The following is a 23,459-nucleotide window of genomic DNA, read 5'->3' on the forward strand; positions in this document are numbered from 1 at the left end:
GAAACCATGTTTTAACCCACCATGTTATAACAAACCATGTTATAACCAACCATGTTGTAACCAACCATGTTATAACCAACTATGTTATAAACATGTTATAACCAACCATGTTATAACTAACCATGTTATAACCAATCACGTAATTACTATGTTATAACCAACCATGTTATTACCATGTTATAACCAACCATGTTTTAACCAACCATGTTATAACCACGTTATAACCAACTATGTTATAACCATGTTATAACCAACCATGTTATAACCAACTATGTTATAACCATGTTATAACCAACCATGTTATGACCATGTTATAGCCAACGATGTTATTACCAACCACGTTATAACCATGTTATAACCAACCATGTTGTAACCAACCATGTTATAACCATGTTATAACCAACAATGTTATAACCATGTTATAACCAACCATGTAATTACTATGTTATAACCAACCATGTTATAACCATGTTATAACCAACCATGTTATAACCATTTTATAACCAATCATGTTATAACCAACTATATTGAAACCATGTTTTAACCCACCATGTTATAACCAATCATGTTATAACCATGTTATAACCAACAATGTTATAACCAACAATGTTATAACCATGTTATAACCAACCATAACCAACTATTTTATAACCAACCATGTTATAACCATGTTATAACCAACCATGTTATAACCAAACATGTTATAACCATGTTAAAACCAACCATGTTATAACCATGTTATAACCATGTTATAACCAACCATAACCAACTGTTATGACCATGTTATAACCAACCATGTTATAACCAACCATGTTATAACCATTTTATAACCAACCATGTTATAACCATGTTATAAGTAACCATAACCAAACATGTTATAACCATGTTATAATCAACCATGTTATAAACATGATATAACCAACCATGCTATAACCAACCATGTTATAACCATGTTATAACCAACCACGTTATAACCATGTTATAACAAACCATGTTATAACCAACCATGTTGTACCAACCATGTTATAATCATGTTATAACCAATTATGTTGTAACCATGTTATGACCAACAATGTTATAACCATTTTATTACCAACCATGTAATTACTATGTTATAACCAACCATGTTATAACCATGTTATAACCAACCATGTTATAACCATGTTATAACCAATTATGTTTTAACCATGTTATGACCAACAATGTTATAACCATGTTATAACCAACCATGTAATTACTATGTTATAACCAACCATGTTATAACCATGTTATAACCAACCATGTTATAACCATTTTATAACCCATCATGTTATAACCAACTATATTGAAACCATGTTTTAACCCACCATGTTATAACAAACCATGTTATAACCAACCATGTTGTAACCAACCATGTTATAACCAACTATGTTATAAACATGTTATAACCAACCATGTTATAACTAACCATGTTATAACCAATCACGTAATTACTATGTTATAACCAACCATGTTATTACCATGTTATAACCAACCATGTTTTAACCAACCATGTTATAACCACGTTATAACCAACTATGTTATAACCATGTTATAACCAACCATGTTATAACCAACTATGTTATAACCATGTTATAACCAACCATGTTATGACCATGTTATAGCCAACGATGTTATTACCAACCACGTTATAACCATGTTATAACCAACCATGTAATTACTATGTTATAACCAACCATGTTATAACCATGTTATAACCAATTATGTTATAACCATGTTATGACCAACAATGTTATAACCATGTTATAACCAACCATGTAATTACTATGTTATAACCAACCATGTTATAACCATGTTATAACCAACCATGTTATAACCATTTTATAACCAATCATGTTATAACCAACTATATTGAAACCATGTTTTAACCCACCATGTTATAACCAACCATGTTATAACCAACCATGTTGTAGCCAACCATGTTATAACCAACTATGTTATAACCATGTTATAACCAACCATGTTATAACTAACCATGTTATAACCAATCACGTAATTACTATGTTATAACAAACCATGTTATTACCATGTTATAACCAACCATGTTGTAACCAACCATGTTATAACCACGTTATAACCAACTATGTTATAACCATGTTATAACCAACCATGTTATAACCAACTATGTTATAACCATGTTATAACAACCATGTTATTACCATGTTATAACCAACCATGTAATAACCATGTTATAACCAACCGTATTATCACCAACCATGTTATAACCAGAGATGGGCAGTAACGCGTTACTTGTAACGCGTTACTGTAATCCGATTACTTTTTTCAAGTAACGAGTAAAGTAAGGGATTACTATTGCAAAATCAGTAATTAGATTACCGTTACTTTCCCGTAGGAACGCTGCGTTACTGCGTTACTAAAACCGTGATTTTTTTGCGAGAATGTCTCATGACAGTGACGTAAGCAAGTGCGACGTTGGTGACAGCAGCTGTGTGCAGATCAACAATGGATAATATATCGAGTGCGGGAGAAACGTGCAGCGTTTAAAGCGTGGAAGTACTGACCTTACTTTGAGTTTGATTCCATAAAAAGTGACAAAAACATTAGCGTCCATCGTGCGTGGGAAGAAAACTTCTTTTTACAGCGAAAAAAAACCCCTAAACTTCCAAGCAAGCACCGAGTAGCTACGACGTGATGGGAAACTCACAGAGACACTTGCGCGGATTCTTCAACTGACCGCAGCACACCTGCACCAGGGTAACCCTCCGCCTACCCTGCTCCTGCTTTACAGGTGAAAATAGAGCAAAAGGACCGCTGAGTCTTTGACTTTATTTATTTTCTGCTGTGTTTTACTTGCATCTGTTTGAAAGAGTGAGTGAAAACACAAAAAATATTTTATTTTATGTGCTGGAATGTGTAGAAAATAGGTTTAAATGTTAAACTAATTTATTCAAGTCAGAGAATGTTGCATATAATTAAATGTTTTGCTTGATGCATAAAGTTAAAAGATTAAAACTGATAAAACAAGTTAAAAAAAGAGACTTTTCCATTTGATTACATTTTGTATGATGGATTATGTAGAAAAAGTAGAATTGGGCTGAAAGATCTATCACTTTATCACCTCTTCAGGTTGTAAATCGTGTTTTTAAAAAGTAACTAAGTAACTAAGTAACTAAGTAATTAATTACGTTTGAAAATAAGTAATCAGTAAAGTAACGGGATTACTTTTGGGGGGGAGTAATCAGTAATTAGTTACTGATTACTTTTTTCAAGTAACTTGACCAACACTGGTTATAACCAACGAAGTTATAACCAACCATGTGTAATGCAGAAGGCTTTAGTACCCAGGGGACCCAATGGAGGGTATAAAATAGGAATTAGCAGCAGGTGTTCTTCATTTCCACTGACAAGCGGCTGTAAACAATGGTTGTGTGAGTAGGTGAAGAGCCTGAGAAGTTTTAATTGTCTGCTACCCAAACTGTTGTTTTAAACCTCTACAGCAGAGGTTTGAGGTACAGGCTGTTTTTCCTTTAGTGTTTTGTTTAAATTTGTTGAAATGTATTTGATGTTTATTGTATTTTATGTTTTTAGTAGTGATTTTAGAAGATAAGCCAAGATAAGCCAGGTGTGCAGCAAACACAGTTGTCTGCTGGAGGTATGTTAACTTAATATATTTGGACATTAAAAAAAGTATATTTATGCACTATAATCTAATTTATATTGTATTGCCTCCTGCAGGGCAGGCTGCACATGTGAATTTGTCACTGTTTATTCCTCCTCCTTTTTGTTGCGTTTTTTTGGTTAGTAGGGTCACCTTTTAAAACTGTTTTTTATGCCGGGTTTGTTTTTATTTCTACTTGGCTGGTGCAATATTAGTCGGGTAATGTGCAATCCCTGAGCGGGGCTCTTACCTTAGGGGAATTAGGATTTTTAGAGGTGCTCCGTGTGGATTTGCAGTGAATAAGTTTTTATTAAGAGTGATTTTTAGTGCCACCGATTATTGCCTGAACTAGCACTTGTTCTAGTGTTCTGTTGGGCTCGTATTTATTTGGGGTGGATTTGTTTCTTTTAAAGCAAAGAGCATCTGGGACCGCCAAGGGAGAGCAAGCCCTCAGGTGATAGTTGCATTGCTGGCAGGTTGCACCAATAACACTATCTTGTGGTCGTTAGTGACCTTTCCCATTTTGATGTTTTAGGCCTTTTGCAAACCCTTTGTGTTCTTTTAAAATAATAAATTTTAACATATCTGACTGATATTGACCCTCTTGTCCCGTTTATTCTGGGCTCGTTCCTGTGAGACCTTTGGGCCTGAAAGTTTGCACAAGTAGTATAGAGGCCCTTAGCGGTTGCGTGGTTGGCTTTCACTCGCTACACATGTTATAAGCATATTATAATCAACCATGTTTTAACCAACCATGTTATAACCAGGACGGTCGTTTGATGAACGCAGTCAACTGTTTTATCAAGGGTGATATGCATCTTTGGGGTTGTGTTGTTCTTCAGCAACTGCATACTTATTGCCAAGTTGTATTGTATTGTATTCTATCTTTATTTGTTTCAGACATATAAAACAAAAAAACAATATATACACACTACATATATTTTCATTTACAGATACGAATATATATGTAGATATACACATACACACGTATGTGTTCAGATAAACAAAAAATATATATAATGAAATAAAACAAAATCGTCTGACATAATGTAACAATGTTTGGCCTAAAAAGGAGTAGGAAGAAGTATGAACATACTTATTAATTCCTACCCCTGGTCAACATCTTATTGATCCCACATAATTCACCTAATTCCCATCATCACATACTCCACACAATACACGAGGAGAACCTATATAAACATGGCTACCGTGATTGATATAATTTGGATATAATTTGATATTTTTATACATACAATGGGTGATCATCTTTATCGGTATCATATTCTTCCAAAATCAGTTTTCGAAGTATTTTCATGAACTTACTAATTCCTGAGCATTGCTGTAGATCTATCGTAAAACTATTCCACAGTTTTACCCCATAAATAGTGACACAAAAGGTTTTAACCTTTGACCGTGCTTTAAGAATCCTTAGATTCAATTTCCCCCTCAATTCATAGTCTCCTTCTCTGTCATAGAACATCCTCTGTATATTTCCTGGTAACATATTGTATCTGGCCTTGTACATAATTTTTGCAGTTTTATAGTTTATAAGATCCATAAACTTCAGTATTTTTAATTTCAAAAACATGATGTTAGTATGGTCTCTAAATCCTGCTTTATTAATCATCCTGATTGCTTTTTTTTTTAATTTTACATATTGGTTGAAGTGCAGTTTTATATGTGTTTCCCCAAATTTCCACACAGTATTCCAAATATGGCAATATAAGTGAACAATAAAGTACCCGGAGTGATTTGGAAGGCAAAAAATATTTAACTTTACTCAGTACGGAGATGCTTCTTGACAGTTTGGCTAGTATATGCTTTATGTGAGGTTTCCAGCAGATTTTGTTATCTATTATCACACCCAGAAATTTTGTATCCGAAACTTGCTCTATTTCAACATTGTTTACTAATAATTTTGCTTCTGCATCTTTTTTACAATTTCCGAATAACATAAATGTAGTTTTTTCCAAATTTAATGATAGCTTATTTCTATCAAACCATGTTTTCAGTTTAATCATTTCTTGTGTGACAATTTCCAAAAGCTGCTGTGAATTCTCTCCAGCACAAAAAATATTTGTATCATCTGCAAATAGAATAAACTGTAGTATATCTGATGTTCTACATATATCATTGATATAGAGGATAAACAGCTTTGGTCCCAATACTGACCCCTGCGGAACTCCACAAACAATGTCCACACACTCTGAGTGATATTCCCCAATTTTCACAAATTGCAGCCTGTCTCTCAAATAACTCTTTACCCATTCTAACACCACTCCTCTAATGCCGTAGTATTCCAGTTTATCAAGTAATATGTCATGATTAATTGTGTCAAAAGCTTTTTTTAGGTCAATGAATACACTAACTATACATTGTCTTTTATCTATATTGTTGGTGATATTTTCGATCAGTTCAATTAATGCCAATGATGTTGATCTATTTGATCTGAAACCATACTGACTATCCATTATTATTTTGTGTTTATCTATAAATTTGTCAAGTCTATTACTAAAGACTTTTTCCAGTATTTTTGAAAATTGAGAAAGTAGAGAGACAGGCCTATAATTTGTGAATTGGTGTCTGTCACCATTTTTAAATAGTGGTGTTACTTTAGCTGTTTTCATTTGTTTTGGGAATGTACCAGTTTGTAAGGACAAATTGCAAATGTGTGTTAAGGGTTTGGAAATGCCCTCCATCACTCTCGTAACGATTTCCATATCAATGTCGTCAGAGTCTGTAGAGTTTTTTGTTTGTGATTTCCCAACAATGTCAATGATTTCCATTTCTTCCACCACCGTTAAGAACATTGAATGAGGATTGCGGTCAATGAGTCTAGTTTCTTTCTCTACAGAATCTGTTATATCAGGAATTGTTTCAGCCAAGTCTGGCCCAACACTTACAAAGAATTTATTGAACTCATTTACCACATCTCTCATATTAGTAATATTTCTATCATTATTTGCGAAATACGAAGGATAGTCTGCCTGCCCCGAGCCCTTTTTGATGATGGTATTTAATGTAAAGTTCATTACCTACAAGTCACATATTTTAAACAATCAAGGCGGTATGGAGAGGAAGTACCAGAGCACCTCCATCCAGCCACCCGGTCCTCTCTCGAGGCCCCTGCTTGGCTTTACTCAGTCTCTGTTGCACAATCCTTTCACCCCACAACCGAAAACACCGGAACACCCTCCCCCAGTCCCCTGTCCAGTCTCGACACCTGTGTGTTGCGCGTTTTCAGTCTGTGTGGCGCAATCGGTTAGCGCGTTCGGCTGTTAACCGAAAGGTTGGTGGTTCAAGCCCACCCAGGGACGATATTACAGTTATTGCCAGGTAATGCAGAATCCTGCACAAACGTGCAGTGCGACAGTTATGTTGGTTATACCATGTTATAACAATTGTGTTATAACCAGGACTGTCGTTTGATGAACGCAGTCAACTGTTTTATCAAGGGTGATATGCATCTTTGGGGTGGTGTTGTTCGTCCGCAACTGCATACTTGCTGCCAAGTTCATTACCTACAAGTCACATTTTTTAAACAATTAAGGCGGTATGGAGAGGAAGTACCAGAGCACCTCCATCCAGCCACCCGGTCCTCTCTCGAGGCCCCTGCTTGGCTTTACTCAGTCTCTGTTGCACAATCGTTTACCCCACAACCAAAAACACCGGAACACCCTCCCCCAGTCCCCCGTGCAGTCTCGACACCTGTGTGTTGCGCGTTTTCAGTCTGTGTGGCGCAATCGGTTAGCGCGTTCGGCTGTTAACCGAAAGGTTGGTGGTTCAAGCCCACCCAGGGACGATATTACAGTTATTGCCAGGTAATGCAGAATCCTGCACAAACGTGCAGTGCGACAGTTATGTTGCTTATACCATGTTATAACAATTGTGTTATAACCAGGACGGTCGTTTGATGAACGCAGTCAACTGTTTTATCAAGGGTGATATACATCTTTGGGGTGGTGTTGTTCGTCCGCAACTGCATACTTGCTGCCAACTATGTGTGACCTACAAGTCACATATTTTAAACAATCAAGGCGGTATGGAGAGGAAGTACCAGAGCACCTCCATCCAGCCACCCGGTCCTCTCTCGAGGCCCCTGCTTGGCTTTACTCAGTCTCTGTTGCACAATCCTTTCACCCCACAACCGAAAACACCGGAACACCCTCCCCCAGTCCCCCGTCCAGTCTCGACACCTGTGTGTTGCGCGTTTTCAGTCTGTGTGGCGCAATCGGTTAGCGCGTTCGGCTGTTAACCGAAAGGTTGGTGGTTCAAGCCCACCCAGGGACGATATTACAGTTATTGCCAGGTAATGCAGAATCCTGCACAAACGTGCAGTGCGACAGTTATGTTGGTTATACCATGTTATAACAATTGTGTTATAACCAGGACTGTCGTTTGATGAACGCAGTCAACTGTTTTATCAAGGGTGATATGCATCTTTGGGGTGGTGTTGTTCGTCCGCAACTGCATACTTGCTGCCAAGTTCATTACCTACAAGTCACATTTTTTAAACAATTAAGGCGGTATGGAGAGGAAGTACCAGAGCACCTCCATCCAGCCACCCGGTCCTCTCTCGAGGCCCCTGCTTTGCTTTACTCAGTCTCTGTTGCACAATCGTTTACCCCACAACCAAAAACACCGGAACACCCTCCCCCAGTCCCCCGTGCAGTCTCGACGCCTGTGGGCTGCGCATTGTCAGTCTCTGTGGCGCAATCGGTTAGCGCGTTCGGCTGTTAACCGAAAGGTAGGTGGTTCAAGCTCACCCAGGGACGATAAGTTATTGTCAGGTAATGCAGAATCGAAGGACAGTGAGGAGGCATCAAAGTTCCACAACACCTCCACCTTTTCAAGTGGTGACATTGCCTCATCGCCATTCTCCTCCTCATTTGTTGTTAACACAGAAGACACCATGTGTTGCTTTGCTGTGTTGGCCATGTTACTTTCTCCTTCTTTAAACGATGCATCAGAATCATCCTCGTTCTCCATTGTGTGAAAGCTATCAGTTTGTTGGAAATCGATGACCCAGCCTGTAGATTATAAACATTTATAGCAGAACAATAGTTCCCTGTCTGTGCTTACAAGTGAATGTATAACAATGAGTCTGGTTTAATCTAATGACCCAAAAACTAGTGAGGTGTACACTCAGTGTTTTAATATTAAATGTTCACTGGATAAAATTAAAAGACCTAAAATGCTTCGTTCAACTTTTAATGGGGAAAATATGTATATAATAAACTGGCAAATTTCATAAAAAAAAATAATAAATTGGTGTTAAAAAACTTAAAAATGCAGTGTTAAAGCATTCCACATATTAAAATATACTCTGTTATTTATCAGATGATTTACATTGTATAAATCAAAAGTAGCTCTGTCTTGTCAATAATAAGACCAAAGAGCTGTGTGTACAATGGAGAACACCACCAGTAGATGGACAGAAACATCTTCAACTTGCAGGTGAAATAAAGCAGAAACGGTTCAAACTAAAAGAATTAGTTGGTGCATTAAAAGCAAATACCAAAGCTAAACATATATAATTAACCAAAAGAGCATTTTAGGACAAAAAAAAACTAAATAATGAGTAGATCTATGATTAGCAAAGTTTACAAACAATCTCTGTGACACTAAGAGCTTTTCCACAAGAACAAACAGACTGGTGGGAGTAGCCAGAACTATGATCCCGGTACCTGTTACCATCCCAGTAGTAATCTTTCCCACATGAACACTTCTACTGCTGATGCTGAGTCGTGCTGTGGATATTTTGCTTTCCCAGTTGGACAAATGGGGTCAGGTCCTGGATGTTGACGCTTTCTTTGAGCTTCATTGTGATTATTTCTTCTCTCTGGTGCTGTCCGGTTCTTCTGAAGAAGGACAGCGTGGAGGCAGCAAAGTTCCACAACACCTCCACCTTTTCAGGTCGTGGTACAGGCTCTTCTCCATTCTCCCCCTGATATGTGATTGATGCAGAGGTTGTCACGAGTTGGGTCCCAGTTTTGGCTGTGCCAGTATTTTGCACCTTCAAACCTTGTGAAGTGGATGACTGAGAACCTTCATTTCTCTTTGTTGTGAGGCTGCTGAGCTGCTTATCCTCCCAGCACAGTCCATACACAGCTCCATCCTTCAAGTTCTTTGCACACTTTTTATCACATAAACCAATCGTCCAATCAGACTCTTCGGACAGACTGACCACCCACCTCTGAAAGCTGCTGGCTTTCTTGGTACTACAGATTAGAAGAGTTGCATAGCACTGTCCCAGCCAGCTGTTGTGGAAAACCTTCCTGTTGTCTTTGGACAGCAACATGCCAGGACCCAGAGACTGTGGCTCAAAGATCAGGTCTGAACCAGTGGGAACAAGCTCCTGGTGGTGCTCAGGATCAACCAGAGTCAGCAATGATCCCCAGAACTGAGACGCTTGCTTCACCATCTTCTCCCCATTCTGTCTCATCTCCTCAACCAGTTTGTCCTGATGGCTGCCCGGCTCCAGCCCTTTACTCAGATCCTCAGCTTTGGCCTCCTCCACATCCTGATGCACCTGAGAATACATCTGCAGGAATCTGAAGGTGTCCTTCTCCTTCTGTGCTGCTTCCAGGCTGCTCTTGCTGGTTTTCAGGGACACCATACGAGCAGAGACTGAGCTCTGGACGCTGGTCAGAGAGATGTCACGCAGCTTAGTCACAGCCTCAATCAGACGCACACTGCAGCCACCCAGCTTCCCTCTTTCACTCTTCTCCCACTTTTCCAGACTCACATTCTCATCGTCTGTTTTCTCCTGTAAGATCAGCTGCTCAGCTTTCAGCTTCTCCAGGAGCTCTTTGTGGGCTGTGGAGAAGGTCTTCATATTGTGTAGGCGGTGCTGGTCCTCAATGGCGCAGGAAACACACACACAGGTCATGTCGTCCAAGCAGTAGTACTCCAGGAGCTTGCCGTGCTGAGAACATTTGGTGTTCCCACATAAAGCCATGGGTTCAGTCAGAGGATGAGTCTGCAGTAACACAGGTGTGGTCAGGTGGGCCTGGAGGTGCTGGACACACATGGAGATCTCACACTTCATGCACGTCTTCTTTGCTGGTTTCCTGTCCTCTGCACACATGTCACAGAGGACAGTTTGTGGATCTGTTCTTCTCCTTTTTGTTTGTATGTTGTCAGACATGTTTTCCAGCAGGAAATCCTCCTTAGATTTGCTGAATATAACTCAGTGTTGTACAACAGTTTGGATTATCTGGAAGTTGGTTTGAATTTTACACTGCTAAAAGAAATAGAGAAGGTAGAGTCAGGCAACTTTTACTGCAGAAATATGGACGTGCCAACATGAAAACACAGATCAGAGTTTAATTTGCAAACACACTTTTGTGCTAGGGTAGAAGAGACATGGACTTGTAATAAAATGCAATCAAATGATAAAATCCAGGCAGCAATTTTTCTATTGTTGAGCCAACATTAAAAACTGTTAATTTGCCATAATATAGCTTATGGATGACATCCCTTCACTGCCCTTGCCCTAATTTTCTATCTGTAAAATAGAGGAAAGTTTTCATGTAAAGTCACAATATTTGATTATTATATAAAGGCTTTGATGCTTGAGGCAGGATTTACTTCAGTATCAGTTTGTTGGTGCACAGAATAAATTGACTAACTTTCTTCTTTTTTCATAGGAACAAACATGAAAACGCGGTGTTCTCGCTTCAGTCAATCAGATAAATAAAATCATCCTATATATTAAAAATATACTCACTTTATCATCTATCAGATCATTTAAATCGTATAAAACAGCCGCTGTGTTTCTTTGTTGTCATTAATAAGACCAAAAAGCTGTATTTATGCCGATCATAAACCGAAAACAACCAGAAAAGATGGACTCGACGATGCTAAGAACGACCGTGAAACCGAGAAGATGGAGTAAGATAACGCTAGCGATCAACCGACTGAGGCTAATGTTCTGGATGAAATTCAGTCGCTCAAAATGCACTTTACAACTTACCTGCGAAAAGTTTACATGAAGAAATGACAGGTGCAATCGGAGTGTTTTCCGAGAGCCTCACCTCAGCAGAATCTCGTATTAGTAAAGTTGAGGAAGTGGTTTCCTCACTAACAAGTTGGGAGGCCACTTGTTATTGAACTAAACTGTCAGGAACTCCTGCTGAAAGTGGATGACCTTGAAAACAGAAGCCGGAGATCCAACATGAGACTCGTCGGATTACCGAGAACTGAACCAGGGAAATCACTGCGTTTTTACAGAGCTGGACTGTGTCCAAATTCAGGGGCTGCTCCTCCTTCGGAGCCCGATTACGTCGTAATGTTTTCGTATTATTTCCGTATTGTTATTCTATTTTAAATTTTAAATTATAAACTTTTTAGATTATAAACCTTTGTACAATTGTGCCCTGTATGTGCTGACAAGTTACTGTAGAAAAACGAGCCCTGTCTTATATAATGACACAAAGTTTTTGTCATTATATAACACCAGTAGTATTTTCCAGCCTGGTTCTCAGTCTTTCAGTTTTAAATTGAAACTAATTAAAAGTTAATCCAAAGTTATTTACTTTACCTTTTAGACTGACATGGTGTACTTAATAAACTGGCAAATTCAGTAACTTTGGTCGTGGTCAGGCATTTTCCTTTCCCAGTCGTACAGTTCTTCTCCTTTCTGTTTGTATGTTGTCAGACATGTTTTCCCAGCAGGAAGTCCTCCTTAGATTTGTTGAATATAAGTCAGTGTTTAAATCAATCTTTATTGCTTTGGACTCCCTTTTAATGAAATTCACCATGAACCTCAAGAATAACTGGGTTTCGCTCTTTTTATTTAACCTGTTACTGGTCAATGTATTAAGTCTGTAACACATTCAATTCTCTGGGCGATATTATCTCACTACTGCTAAACCACACTCAAGGAGTGGTTAGACAAGTTTGACTGCAATTGTTTTCTAATGTTAGTAATTCAGTTAAATTTCCTTCAAGATTAACAAGAAACATGTCATACATACAGAGTGAGCAAGCGATGAAATTCAGGCAGCAATAAGCCAGCTATAGTCTGTCTTGAGCAAGTAGCTCAAGACTGTTGGAGTTGCACCATTTATGATGACCAAACTTACTTTAGACTTTCTTTGCAAGTTTAAGCAGTAATAAGACTTTTGCACAGCCAGCACCACATGTTCGTTTACAGATGATCAGCATTTTAAGAGGAACTGAAAACTGTGGTGGTCAATAAGAAACGTGGTGACGTGGGTTTTGGACAACAGCATGGGTGTTATTTACAGAAGTTCACAAAGCACCGCTGTGATTGGTGGGGAACCAATAATATTTCCACAAGAGCAGATTGACTGGGAAGAGTTGGAGCCTAATGCCCCTCCATAATTGAATCCATAACTAGACTTAACATTAAACATCCCACATGAGCATTTCGACTGATTCTGGTATTGTTGTGGAAATCCTCCAAATGGAGATGTCGTTAAACTTGAACTAAAGGACAACTCATTTGTCGCTTCCTTTTCTAAACCCTGGAGACAAACAAAAGGCTTGAGGTCTGAGCTGGTAGAGCTGATTGTTACTGTGAGTAAGTTTATTCTCTGGTGCTGCCCGATCTGGCTGAAGAATGATAATGAGTCTGGAAAGCTCCACACAACTTCCACTATTTGTGGTCTGTTCATCTGTTGTTCCACATTTCCATCTGCAGTGTTGATCACTTGTTGGGAAACCTTATAATGCTGTTGGGGCGTTTCAATTTTCGGCATCCCAAACCCCATTACAGGTGGAGCTTCTTTCATAACCCAACTAGACTCTGTTGTGAGAGAGAAGAGCTGGTTACCTTGGCAGTGTAGGCCATAGACATTTCCATCCTCCATACTTGTTGCGTAAGTGTCGTCACATACACCGATGGTCCAATCACAGTCTTTGGAAATGCTGATCACCCATCTCTTAAAGTCAGGAACAGGAAGTGTACTCTTAATGAGGAACAAGTTAGAAGAACAAAATTTCATCCACTGACTGTGGAAAACCTTCCTGTTGTCTTTGGCAGTGACATGCCAGGACCCAGAGACTGTGGCTCAAAGATCAGGTGTGAACCAGTGGGAACAAGCTCCTGGTGGTGTTCAGGGTCAACCAGAGTCAGCAATGATCCCCAGAACTGAGATGCTTGCTTCACCATCTTCTCCCCATTCTGTCTCATCTCCTCAACCAGTTTGTCCCGATGGCTGCCCGGCTCCAGCCCTTTTCTCAGATCCATAAGGTTGGTGCATGAATCTGCTATAAATAGTGTTTCCTCATCAGCATCCCAAACACTATTACACGTGGAGTTTCTTTCATAACCAGATTAGACTCTGTTGTGAGAGAGAGGAGCTGGTTACCTCTGCAGCGTAGGCCATAGACATATCCATCCTTTATATAGTTTCTATAAGTGCCGTCACAATCACCAATGGTCCAGTCACAGCCTTTGGAAATGCTGATCACCCATGTCTTAAAGTCAGGAACAGAAAGTGTACTCTTAATGAAGAACATGTGGGAAGAACAAAATTTCATCCATTGACTGTGGAAAACCTTCCTGTTGTCAGTGTGGAGAGACTATCAGAGAGATACAGCTGGATGACTCCGCTCAGTCATCAACTCAGGGCTGAAGACTGGAGTTCAATATTCACCTCTGCCTAATCACACAGACCACCTGTTTCAAAGTACACCTGCACCTTCCAGGAGGAGGTCTGGACTGGAAACTGAACCTAAGCTCATGGAGGTACTTCACAGATTGATGGAGGATAATTGTAGGCTGTAGTGACAGGTGATGGATATGCACAGAAGAACTGATGCAAGATGACACTGTGTATCGACCTCTGTCATTCCCACCAGCTGTCCAAAGTAATGGTCATGCTTTGCTTTCTGGCTGGGAGAATTTGCCAGACTCAAGGTTGCCCTGGAAAATCCACTGCCTGAGGATGGTACAGAGCACTTTAAGTACCAGATTTTGGTGGATCATCTGCAATATGAGGAAGCACTATTTATAGCAGATTCATGCACCAGTTCCCCACAATCTTCTACTGATACAATGGCCAGTATGGGTAACCTCACCAGATAGCTCTCACAAAAATTGCTGACCTCATGGAAGCCCCAAACGTTGCATGTGGTGACACCAGTGGGTGCATGTATTTCGCACTGAAAGTGAGTACACTTATTTGGATGGTAGATCAGCTTGGACTCACAGGCCAGACTGAACCTAACTGTGTGTCCCATGTGACACGGCAGCTCACCAAGCTGCCTCAGGACATGCAGGCAGAGTTTATGAGGTTCTATGCGGATTATTATTCCCAGTTTCCCGTATTTCCCTGATTGGCTTGATTATGAACTAAATTTACAAGAGACAACATATGAATCTTGTTATAGTGAAGCTCGGTGTAAATCAGCACCTCGGACAGAGCGCCGCATTGCCTGCAAGGGTGGTAAGAGCATCAGAACTCTGCACACTATAACAGCCCTGGTAAACACCAGCCCCAGGAATGTCCCACCCCCCAGCACCGAGCCAAAAGAAGGGTCTCCATACTGTCCTTACTGTACCTACACCCAGCATTTCCTTGCTCAGTGTGCACATTTTCCACAGCTGACAGTAGATCCAAGAACACTGAGAATCAAAACCAACAGGAGGTGTTGATGATGTGGTTGTTTGCATGAGCAAAAGCATCTGTACCTAAAGCCACAAATGTTGTTGAATCTATTTATACTTTTGTCTTACCTGGTTCAGCTGCTCCTGTTCAAACCAAAGTTAGTGTGTGTTTTCTTTTACGAGCGAGACATTCAATCGATTTATTGTAGTGATTATAACCTTCATGTTAGCTTCAAAAGTCCTTCAGTGTGGGTATTTTACAGGATTTAGTTTCACACAGTTCATTTCACCATTTCAAATTGTTCTTATGTAAACTTGTTCTTTTTTGTCATATGTATCTAAACTTTTAAAAAAAGGCAGTTTTTATATCTCAAAAACTCACATTACATTTCATCCAGTAAATAAAAACATTTCACAACTTCAAACTCCAATGACTTTATAATTGATTAAATCATTTACAGCGTGTACTCATGAAATTAAAGAGACTCTGTATCCTAACCTCTTTCTGAAACTAATGGTGAACATTTCAAGTGTTTTCTTTGTTAATTTATACAATATAAGAACCATATTATCAAGTTACGTTTTCTGTTAGCCAAATTTAGGGGTTTTTATGTTGGTTTTCTAGTGAGAGTTTTCTTGTCAAGTGCTAACTGAACAGCTCAGACAACATGATTGGTCAGTTGCAGTCATTATGATATTGTAGGAACAACACTAACATGGGGTGATCAGATGCCATTGATTGAATTTATTAATTTCCCATAATATCTTATGTATGACATTCCCTTGCTGGGTTCCTTTATTTTCTTATTATGTATAAAAAAAAGAAAAGAAATGTTATGTAAAGTCACAATACCTGGTGATTATTTAAAGGCTTTGATGTTTGAGGCAGGATTCCTGCCAGCACTGAACAACTGTATTTATTGCAGTATCAGATTGTTGGAAATCGACAGCCCAGCCTGTAGATTATTGACATTTATGGAGAACAATAGTGCCCTGTATGTGCCTACAAGTTACTGTAGAACAATGAGCCTCGTCTTATCTAATAAGACAAAATCTGGTGAGGTGTATGCTCAGTTTACAGTGTTTACTGTGCACCTGGATAAAATTAATAATGCCAAAATGTTTTGCTTTATGTCTTATATAGTTAAACTATCTTCATTATGGAGTTATATGAATGCCCTGACTAAAAAGACACTCAGTTAAACACTTCGAACAAATCTTAAAGGATAAACTTTAGGATGGGCTTCATTTTGGACACAGACAGCAGGTATGCATAATAAACTGGCAAATTTGGGTAAAATTCCTTTTTTTATATTAACAAAAAGTTAAATTGCAATGTTTACACTTTAATTAATCAAATAAAAACATTCCACAATAAAAAAAAATCAACTTAATTTATTATTGATCAAATCATTTACAGTGAATGAAACAACACGTTTCTTTGTTGTCATCAATAAGGCCAGAGAGCTGTACGAGAGCACCAACAGTAGCTGGACGCAAACATCTTCATTTTGCAGATTAAATTAAGCAGAAAAATTAAAACTAAAAGACTTTGTTGATACATTGGAACCAAATGCAAAAGATAAAAACTTATTGAAATCGAAAAACATGCAAGTGAATATACATTTTAAGTTTGGTTTGAATTTTGTTCACTGAAAGTTTGCATTTCACAAATTCATCACTGAAGATTCTTCACTGAATTCATCCGTCACTTAAATTTATATCCATCTGGTTAAAAAAAACAAAAACAAAAAAACAGAGCCCCAGTTAGCAAAGTTTACAAACCATCTCTGTGACACCAATAACTTTTCCACAGGAACAAGTAGACTGGTAAGAGTAGCCAGAACTATGATCCCGGTACCTGTTACCATCCCAGTAGTAAACCTTCCCACATGAACACTTCAAGTCCTGCTGCTGGGTCGTGCCGTCAATATTTTGTTTTCCCAGTTGGACAAATGGGGTCAGGTCCTGGATGTTGACGCTTTCTTTGAGCTTCATTGTGATTATTTCTTCTCTCTGGTGCTGTCCGGTTCTTCTGAAGAAGGACAGCGTGGAGGCAGCAAAGTTCCACAACACCTCCACCTTTTCCGGTCGTGGTACAGGCTCTTCTCCGTTCTCCCCCTGATATGTGATTAATAATGAAGACACCATGTATTCTTTCACTGTTTTAATCAGAGGTGTTTCTTCCCATTCATCCATTCTGAATGATCTATCTGAAACATGGGAAACTGTATTACATCTCTTTGTTGTGAGGCTGCTGAGCTGCTTATCCTCCCAGCACAGTCCATACACAGCTCCATCCTTCAAGTTCTTTGCACACTTTTTATCACATAAACCAATCGTCCAATCAGACTCTTCGGACAGACTGACCACCCACCTCTGAAAGCTGCTGGCTGTCTTGGTACTACAGATTAGAAGAGTTGCACAGCACTGTCCCAGCCAGCTGTTGTGGAAAACCTTCCTGTTGTCTTTGGACAGCGACATGCCAGGACCCAGAGACTGTGGCTCAAAGATCAGGTCTGAACCAGTGGGAACAAGCTCCTGGTGGTGTTCAGGATCAACCAGAGTCAGCAATGATCCCCAGAACTGAGACGCTTGCTTCACCATCTTCTCCCCATTCTGTCTCATCTCCTCAACCAGTTTGTCCCGATGGCTGCCCGGCTCCAGCCCTTTACTCAGATCCACAGCTTTGGCCTCCTCCACATCCTGATGCACCTGAGAATACATCTGCAGGAAACTGAAGGTGTCCTTCTCCTTCTGTGCTGCTTCCAGGCTGCTCTTGCTGGTTTTCAGGGACACCATACGAGCAGAGACTGAGCTCTGGACGCTGGTCAGAGAGATGTCACGCAGCTTAGTCACAGCCTCAATCAGACGCACACTGCAGCGACCCAGCTTCTCTCTTTCACTCTTCTCCCACTTTTCCAGACTCACATTCTCATCGTCTGTTTTCTCCTGTAAGATCAGCTGCTCAGCTTTCAGCTTCTCCAGGAGCTCTTTGTGGGCTGTGGAGAAGGTCTTCATATTGTGTAGGCGGTGCTGGTCCTCAATGGTGCAGGAAACACACACACAGGTCATGTCGTCCAAGCAGTAGTACTCCAGGAGCTTGCCGTGCTGAGAACATTTGGTGTTCCCACATAAAGCCATGGGTTCAGTCAGAGGATGAGTCTGCAGTAACACAGGTGTGGTCAGGTGGGCCTGGAGGTGCTGGACACACATGGAGATCTCACACTTCATGCACGTCTTCTTTGCTGGTTTCCTGTCCTCTGCACACATGTCACAGAGAACAGTTTGTGGATCTGTTCTTCTCCTTTTTGTTTGTATGCTGTCAGACATGTTTTCCAGCAGGAGGTCCTCCTTAGATTTGTTGAGTATAATTCAGTGTTGAATAAAGTCCTTGTCAACTCTCTTTTAGAAAAAATTTGGAATTTGATGAACTCCTGAGTTTTGCTCTTTTCTTGCCAGTTTCTGATCACCGTGTTTAGTCTGCTCAGGAGTGCTGCACCACACTTTCAATTCTCTGAAAACTCCACACTGAAGGGGTGGAGTCAGCTCCTGCTGGGAGCTCGGATGAGCTCATCCAGGACTCCGCGGCTCCCACGCCGCCATCTACCTCATCCGCTGGAGGGTCCGAGGGGCCCGTTCAGCCTCCTGTCCCCGCTGGAGGGTCCGAGGGGCCCGTTCAGCCTCCTGTCCCCGCTGGAGGGTCCGAGGGGCCCGTTCAGCCTCCTGTCTCCGCTGGAGGGTCCGAGGGGCCCGTTCAGCCACCAGCTGCTCCACCGGCAGCCTCGTCCACGTTCGCTGCAGCTCTAGCGTCTTCGTCTTCGCCTGGCCCGGCTTCATCTTCGCCTGGCCCGGCTTCATCTTCGCCTGGCCCGGCTTCATCTTCGCCTGGTCCAGCCTCCGAGTCTTCAGCCTCGCCTGCCGCAGCCTCCGAGTCTTCAGCCTCGCCTGCCGCAGCTCCAGCCTGTGCTTCGTCTGCTGCGGCTCCGGCCTGTGCTTCGTCTGCTGCAGCTCCGGCCTGTGCTTCGTCTGCTTCGGCTCCGGCCTGTGCTTCGTCTGCTGCGGCTCCGGCCTGTGCTTCGTCTGCTGCGGCTCCGGCCTGTGCTTCGTCTGCTGCGGCTCCGGCCTGTGCTTCGTCTGCTGCGGCTCCGGCCTGTGCTTCGTCTGCTGCGGCTCCGGCCTGTGCTTCGTCTGGCCCAGCCTCAGAGTCTTCGTCCTCGTCTGGCCCAGCCTCAGAGTCTTCGTCCTCGTCTGGCCCAGCCTCAGAGTCTTCGTCCTCGTCTGGCCCAGCTCCAACTTTGGCTTCTGCTCCTCCTGGTCCAGCTCCAACTTTGGCTTCTGCTCCTCCTGGTCCAGCCTCAGCCTCTGCAGCGACGCCTGGTCCGGCCCCCGCATCGCCATCGTCTGGTCCTGCCTCGTCTGGTCCTGCCTCGACTGGTCCTGTGCCCACCAGGCCATGGCCAGCACGCCTGAGACTGGAGAGCCGCCGCTGCCTTCCGCGCGGTCGGCCCCCTGAACTGCTCCGTCGTCTCCTTCGCCGCCGCCGCTGCCTTCCGCGCAGTCGGCCCCCTGAACTGCTCCGTCGTCTCCTTCGCCGCCGCCGCTGCCTTCCGCGCGGCCGGCCTCCGGACCAGCTCTGTCACCTGTGCCACCCGCCTGGTCGGCCCCCCGACCGTGTGACCCGTGAACTCTTGTGCCTGTGGGCTCTGGGTCGGCCCCCTGAACCTTATTCGGACTAGTCATGTGCTCCTGTGTTTTCTGTTGTTTGTTTTGTTTCCCGTTCTGGTCCCTCCGTCCTGGTCCCCCGCCTCCCGCCCTGGGTGGGTTGTTTTCTGTTTGGTTTTGTTTCTCGGGTTTGGGCTGTCGGGTGCCAGCCCTTTAGGGGGGGGTGATGTCATGGTCCTGGGCCATGTGGGCCCAGTATTCTTAGTTCCTTGTATTTTTGTATTTCGTTCCTTATTTAGGCCATGTTTTCTGAGTTGCCCTGTTGTGTTGTTCCCTAAGTGTTTTCCCTTCATGGCTTTTACCCCCTGTGTGCCCCTCTGTGTATCTGTGAGCCCTCGTCTCTCCTTATGTTTTATTCCATGTTTCCCCTGCCCTTTATGTCTAAGTTCTCCCCGTGCTCTCTCTCCCCCCTGTGTGCCCTCTATGTATTTATGAGCCCTCGTCTCCCTTTGTGGTTGTTTCATGTTTCCCCAGCCCGTTATGTCTGTGTTTTCCCCGTGCTCTCTCTCCTCCTGTCTGAACCTCTGTGCCTGTACATGTCATGTTCAGTTCACCCCGCCCTGTCTCGTTATGATTATCAGTATCACCTGTGTTCCCCGTGTGTTCCCACTTTCCTCGTTTACCCTCTGTGTATTTCTGTCTGAGTCTCCCTCTGTTCGGCGTCGCGTTCTCCCTCATGTTGTGTGGATCTCCCTGTGTCTACCTTCGAGTATTAGTTTACGTTTTTCCGGTTTAGTTTTGCATGTCCTGTATTCTGTCCTGCCAGCATTAAAGCTGTGTTTCTTAAGTTCATCCCCGTGTTTGTGAATATTGCTATTGGGTCCTCCTCCTGCCTGCCACACGGTCGTACCATGACACTCCAAGATTGACAGGAAACACTCAAAATTTTAAAACACTGAATAAGCAATCTATAAAATCCAGGCAGCAATAAGCCAGTTATAATTAGCACAAGATTGATTTTAGGAGCTATTTAATATTCACATTTTCTCACTTCATATGTTTGTACAGAACCACATCTTCATTTAGCTCCAAAATAAGCATCATCATTAAATGAAACAAAGAGGATACTGGAGTTCTCACACTTCATACAGGTCTTCTTTGCTGGTTTTCTTTCCTCTTTCACACAGAACAGCTTATGGTTCGGCCGGTGTTTTTAGATGTTTATTTAAATCTGGATCTCCTGATCTGACTTGTTGAATGTCATTCAGTCCTTAAAGAATCTCTGCTGCTCTTTGTTTGACTCCAGTTCAATTGATTCCATATCAATGTCGTCAGAGTCTGTAGAGTTTTTTGTTTGTGATTTCCCAACAATGTCAATGATTTCCATTTCTTCCACCACCGTTAAGAACATTGAATGAGGATTGCGGTCAATGAGTCTAGTTTCTTTCTCTACAGAATCTGTTATATCAGGAATTGTTTCAGCCAAGTCTGGCCCAACACTTACAAAGAATTTATTGAACTCATTTACCACATCTCTCATATTAGTAATATTTCTATCATTATTTGCGAAATACGAAGGATAGTCTGCCTGCCCCGAGCCCTTTTTGATGATGGTATTTAATGTAAAGTTCATTACCTACAAGTCACATATTTTAAACAATCAAGGCGGTATGGAGAGGAAGTACCAGAGCACCTCCATCCAGCCACCCGGTCCTCTCTCGAGGCCCCTGCTTGGCTTTACTCAGTCTCTGTTGCACAATCGTTTACCCCACAACCAAAAACACCGGAACACCCTCCCCCAGTCCCCCGTCCAGTCTCGACACCTGTGTGTTGCGCGTTGTCAGTCTCTGTGGCGCAATCGGTTAGCGCGTTCGGCTGTTAACCGAAAGGTTGGTGGTTCAAGCCCACCCAGGGACGATATTACAGTTATTGCCAGGTAATGGAGAATCCTGCACAAACGTACAGTGCGACAGTTATGTTGGTTATACCATGTTATAACAATCGTGTTATAACCAGGACTGTCGTTTGATGAACGCAGTTAACTGTTTTATCAAGGGTGATATGCATCTTTGGGGTGGTGTTGTTCGTCCGCAACTGCATACTTTCTGCCAAGTATGTGTGACCTACAAGTCACATTTTTTAAACAATCAAGGCGGTATGGAGAGGAAGTACCAGAGCACCTCCATCCAGCCACCCGGTCCTCTCTCGAGGCCCCTGCTTGGCTTTACTCAGTCTCTGTTGCACAATCGTTTACCCCACAACCAAAAACACCGGAACACCCTCCCCCAGTCCCCCGTGCAGTCTCGACACCTGTGTGTTGCACGTTGTCAGTCTCTGTGGCGCAATCGGTTAGCGCGTTCGGCTGTTAACCGAAAGGTTGGTGGTTCAAGCCCACCCAGGGACGATATTACAGTTTTTGCCAGGTAATGCAGAATCCTGCACAAACGTGCAGTGCAAGTGCTTCCCAAAAAAGCACTGATTTTGTTTCACAATAGCGTCCATGCTAGACTCGGTCATTTGATGAACGCAGTCAACTGTTTTATCAAGGGTGATATGCATCTTTGGGGTTGTGTTGTTCTTCAGCAACTGCATACTTATTGCCAAGTTCATTACCTACAAGTCACATATTTTAAACAATCAAGGCGGTATGGAGAGGAAGTACCAGAGCACCTCCATCCAGCCACCCGGTCCTCTCTCGAGGCCCCTGCTTGGCTTTACTCAGTCTCTGTTGCACAATCGTTTACCCCACAACCGAAAACACCGGAACACCCTCCCCCAGTCCCCCGTCCAGTCTCGACACCTGTGTGTTGCGCGTTTTCAGTCTGTGTGGCGCAATCGGTTAGCGCGTTCGGCTGTTAACCGAAAGGTTGGTGGTTCAAGCCCACCCAGGGACGATATTACAGTTATTGCCAGGTAATGCAGAATCCTGCACAAACGTGCAGTGCGACAGTTATGTTGGTTATACCATGTTATAACAATTGTGTTATAACCAGGACTGTCGTTTGATGAACGCAGTCAACTGTTTTATCAAGGGTGATATGCATCTTTGGGGTGGTGTTGTTCGTCCGCAACTGCATACTTGCTGCCAAGTATGTGTGACCTACAAGTCACATTTTTTAAACAATTAAGGCGGTATGGAGAGGAAGTACCAGAGCACCTCCATCCAGCCACCCGGTCCTCTCTCGAGGCCCCTGCTTGGCTTTACTCAGTCTCTGTTGCACAATCGTTTACCCCACAACCAAAAACACCGGAACACCCTCCCCCAGTCCCCCGTCCAGTCTCGACACCTGTGGGTTGCACGTTGTCAGTCTCTGTGGCGCAATCGGTTGGCGTGTTAGGCTGTTAACCGAAAGGTTGGTGGTTCAAGCCCACCCAGGGACGATATCACTGTTATTCCCAGGTAATGCAGAATGCTGCACAAACGTGCAGTGCAACTGCATCCTCAAAAAGCACCAATTTTGTTTCACAATAGCGTCCATGCTAGACTCGGTCATTTGATGAACGCAGTCAACCGTTTTATCAAGGGTTATATGCATCTTTGGGGTTGCGTTGTTC

At 42.2% G+C, this 23,459-nt stretch overlaps 2 protein-coding genes, 8 non-coding genes and 1 pseudogene across 10 annotated transcripts; 8 read left to right on the forward strand and 3 right to left on the reverse strand.

Annotated features, from left to right (window-relative positions):
- Window positions 1-6,901: 6,901 nt before the first annotated feature.
- On the forward strand, window positions 6,902-6,975 carry trnan-guu (transfer RNA asparagine (anticodon GUU)). Its single transcript has one exon. It is a non-coding gene; the product is annotated as a tRNA-Asn (tRNA).
- Window positions 6,976-7,386: 411 nt separating this feature from the next.
- On the forward strand, window positions 7,387-7,460 carry trnan-guu (transfer RNA asparagine (anticodon GUU)). Its single transcript has one exon. It is a non-coding gene; the product is annotated as a tRNA-Asn (tRNA).
- Window positions 7,461-7,874: 414 nt separating this feature from the next.
- Window positions 7,875-7,948, forward strand: trnan-guu (transfer RNA asparagine (anticodon GUU)). Its single transcript has one exon. It is a non-coding gene; the product is annotated as a tRNA-Asn (tRNA).
- Window positions 7,949-8,359: 411 nt separating this feature from the next.
- On the forward strand, window positions 8,360-8,433 carry trnan-guu (transfer RNA asparagine (anticodon GUU)). The gene has a single exon. It is a non-coding gene; the product is annotated as a tRNA-Asn (tRNA).
- Window positions 8,434-8,879: 446 nt separating this feature from the next.
- On the reverse strand, window positions 8,880-11,902 carry LOC146714707 (tripartite motif-containing protein 16-like). Its single transcript, XM_085452754.1, has 2 exons — window positions 11,698-11,902; window positions 8,880-10,904 (listed from the first exon to the last, which is right to left on the reverse strand). Exon 2 carries the CDS (start codon window positions 10,806-10,808, stop codon window positions 9,387-9,389), a length of 1,422 nt encoding a protein of 473 aa, XP_085308880.1. The 5' UTR covers window positions 10,809-10,904; window positions 11,698-11,902; the 3' UTR covers window positions 8,880-9,386.
- Window positions 11,903-12,882: 980 nt separating this feature from the next.
- Window positions 12,883-13,877, reverse strand: LOC146714708 (uncharacterized; annotated as a pseudogene).
- Window positions 13,878-16,618: 2,741 nt separating this feature from the next.
- Window positions 16,619-18,780, reverse strand: LOC146714709 (tripartite motif-containing protein 16-like). Its single transcript, XM_085451073.1, has one exon. It carries the CDS (start codon window positions 18,570-18,572, stop codon window positions 17,007-17,009), a length of 1,566 nt encoding a protein of 521 aa, XP_085307199.1. The 5' UTR covers window positions 18,573-18,780; the 3' UTR covers window positions 16,619-17,006.
- Window positions 18,781-21,747: 2,967 nt separating this feature from the next.
- On the forward strand, window positions 21,748-21,821 carry trnan-guu (transfer RNA asparagine (anticodon GUU)). The gene has a single exon. It is a non-coding gene; the product is annotated as a tRNA-Asn (tRNA).
- A 413-nt stretch (window positions 21,822-22,234) lies between these two features.
- trnan-guu (transfer RNA asparagine (anticodon GUU)) lies at window positions 22,235-22,308 on the forward strand. Its single transcript has one exon. It is a non-coding gene; the product is annotated as a tRNA-Asn (tRNA).
- A 416-nt stretch (window positions 22,309-22,724) lies between these two features.
- On the forward strand, window positions 22,725-22,798 carry trnan-guu (transfer RNA asparagine (anticodon GUU)). Its single transcript has one exon. It is a non-coding gene; the product is annotated as a tRNA-Asn (tRNA).
- Window positions 22,799-23,211: 413 nt separating this feature from the next.
- trnan-guu (transfer RNA asparagine (anticodon GUU)) lies at window positions 23,212-23,285 on the forward strand. Its single transcript has one exon. It is a non-coding gene; the product is annotated as a tRNA-Asn (tRNA).
- Window positions 23,286-23,459: the final 174 nt, after the last annotated feature.

Source organism: Copadichromis virginalis, linkage group LG3, assembly GCF_057382275.1.
Source record: "Copadichromis virginalis isolate Kocher_CV1m ecotype Utaka linkage group LG3, C_Virginalis_male_GT1.1, whole genome shotgun sequence".
Taxonomy (NCBI): domain Eukaryota; kingdom Metazoa; phylum Chordata; class Actinopteri; order Cichliformes; family Cichlidae; genus Copadichromis; species Copadichromis virginalis.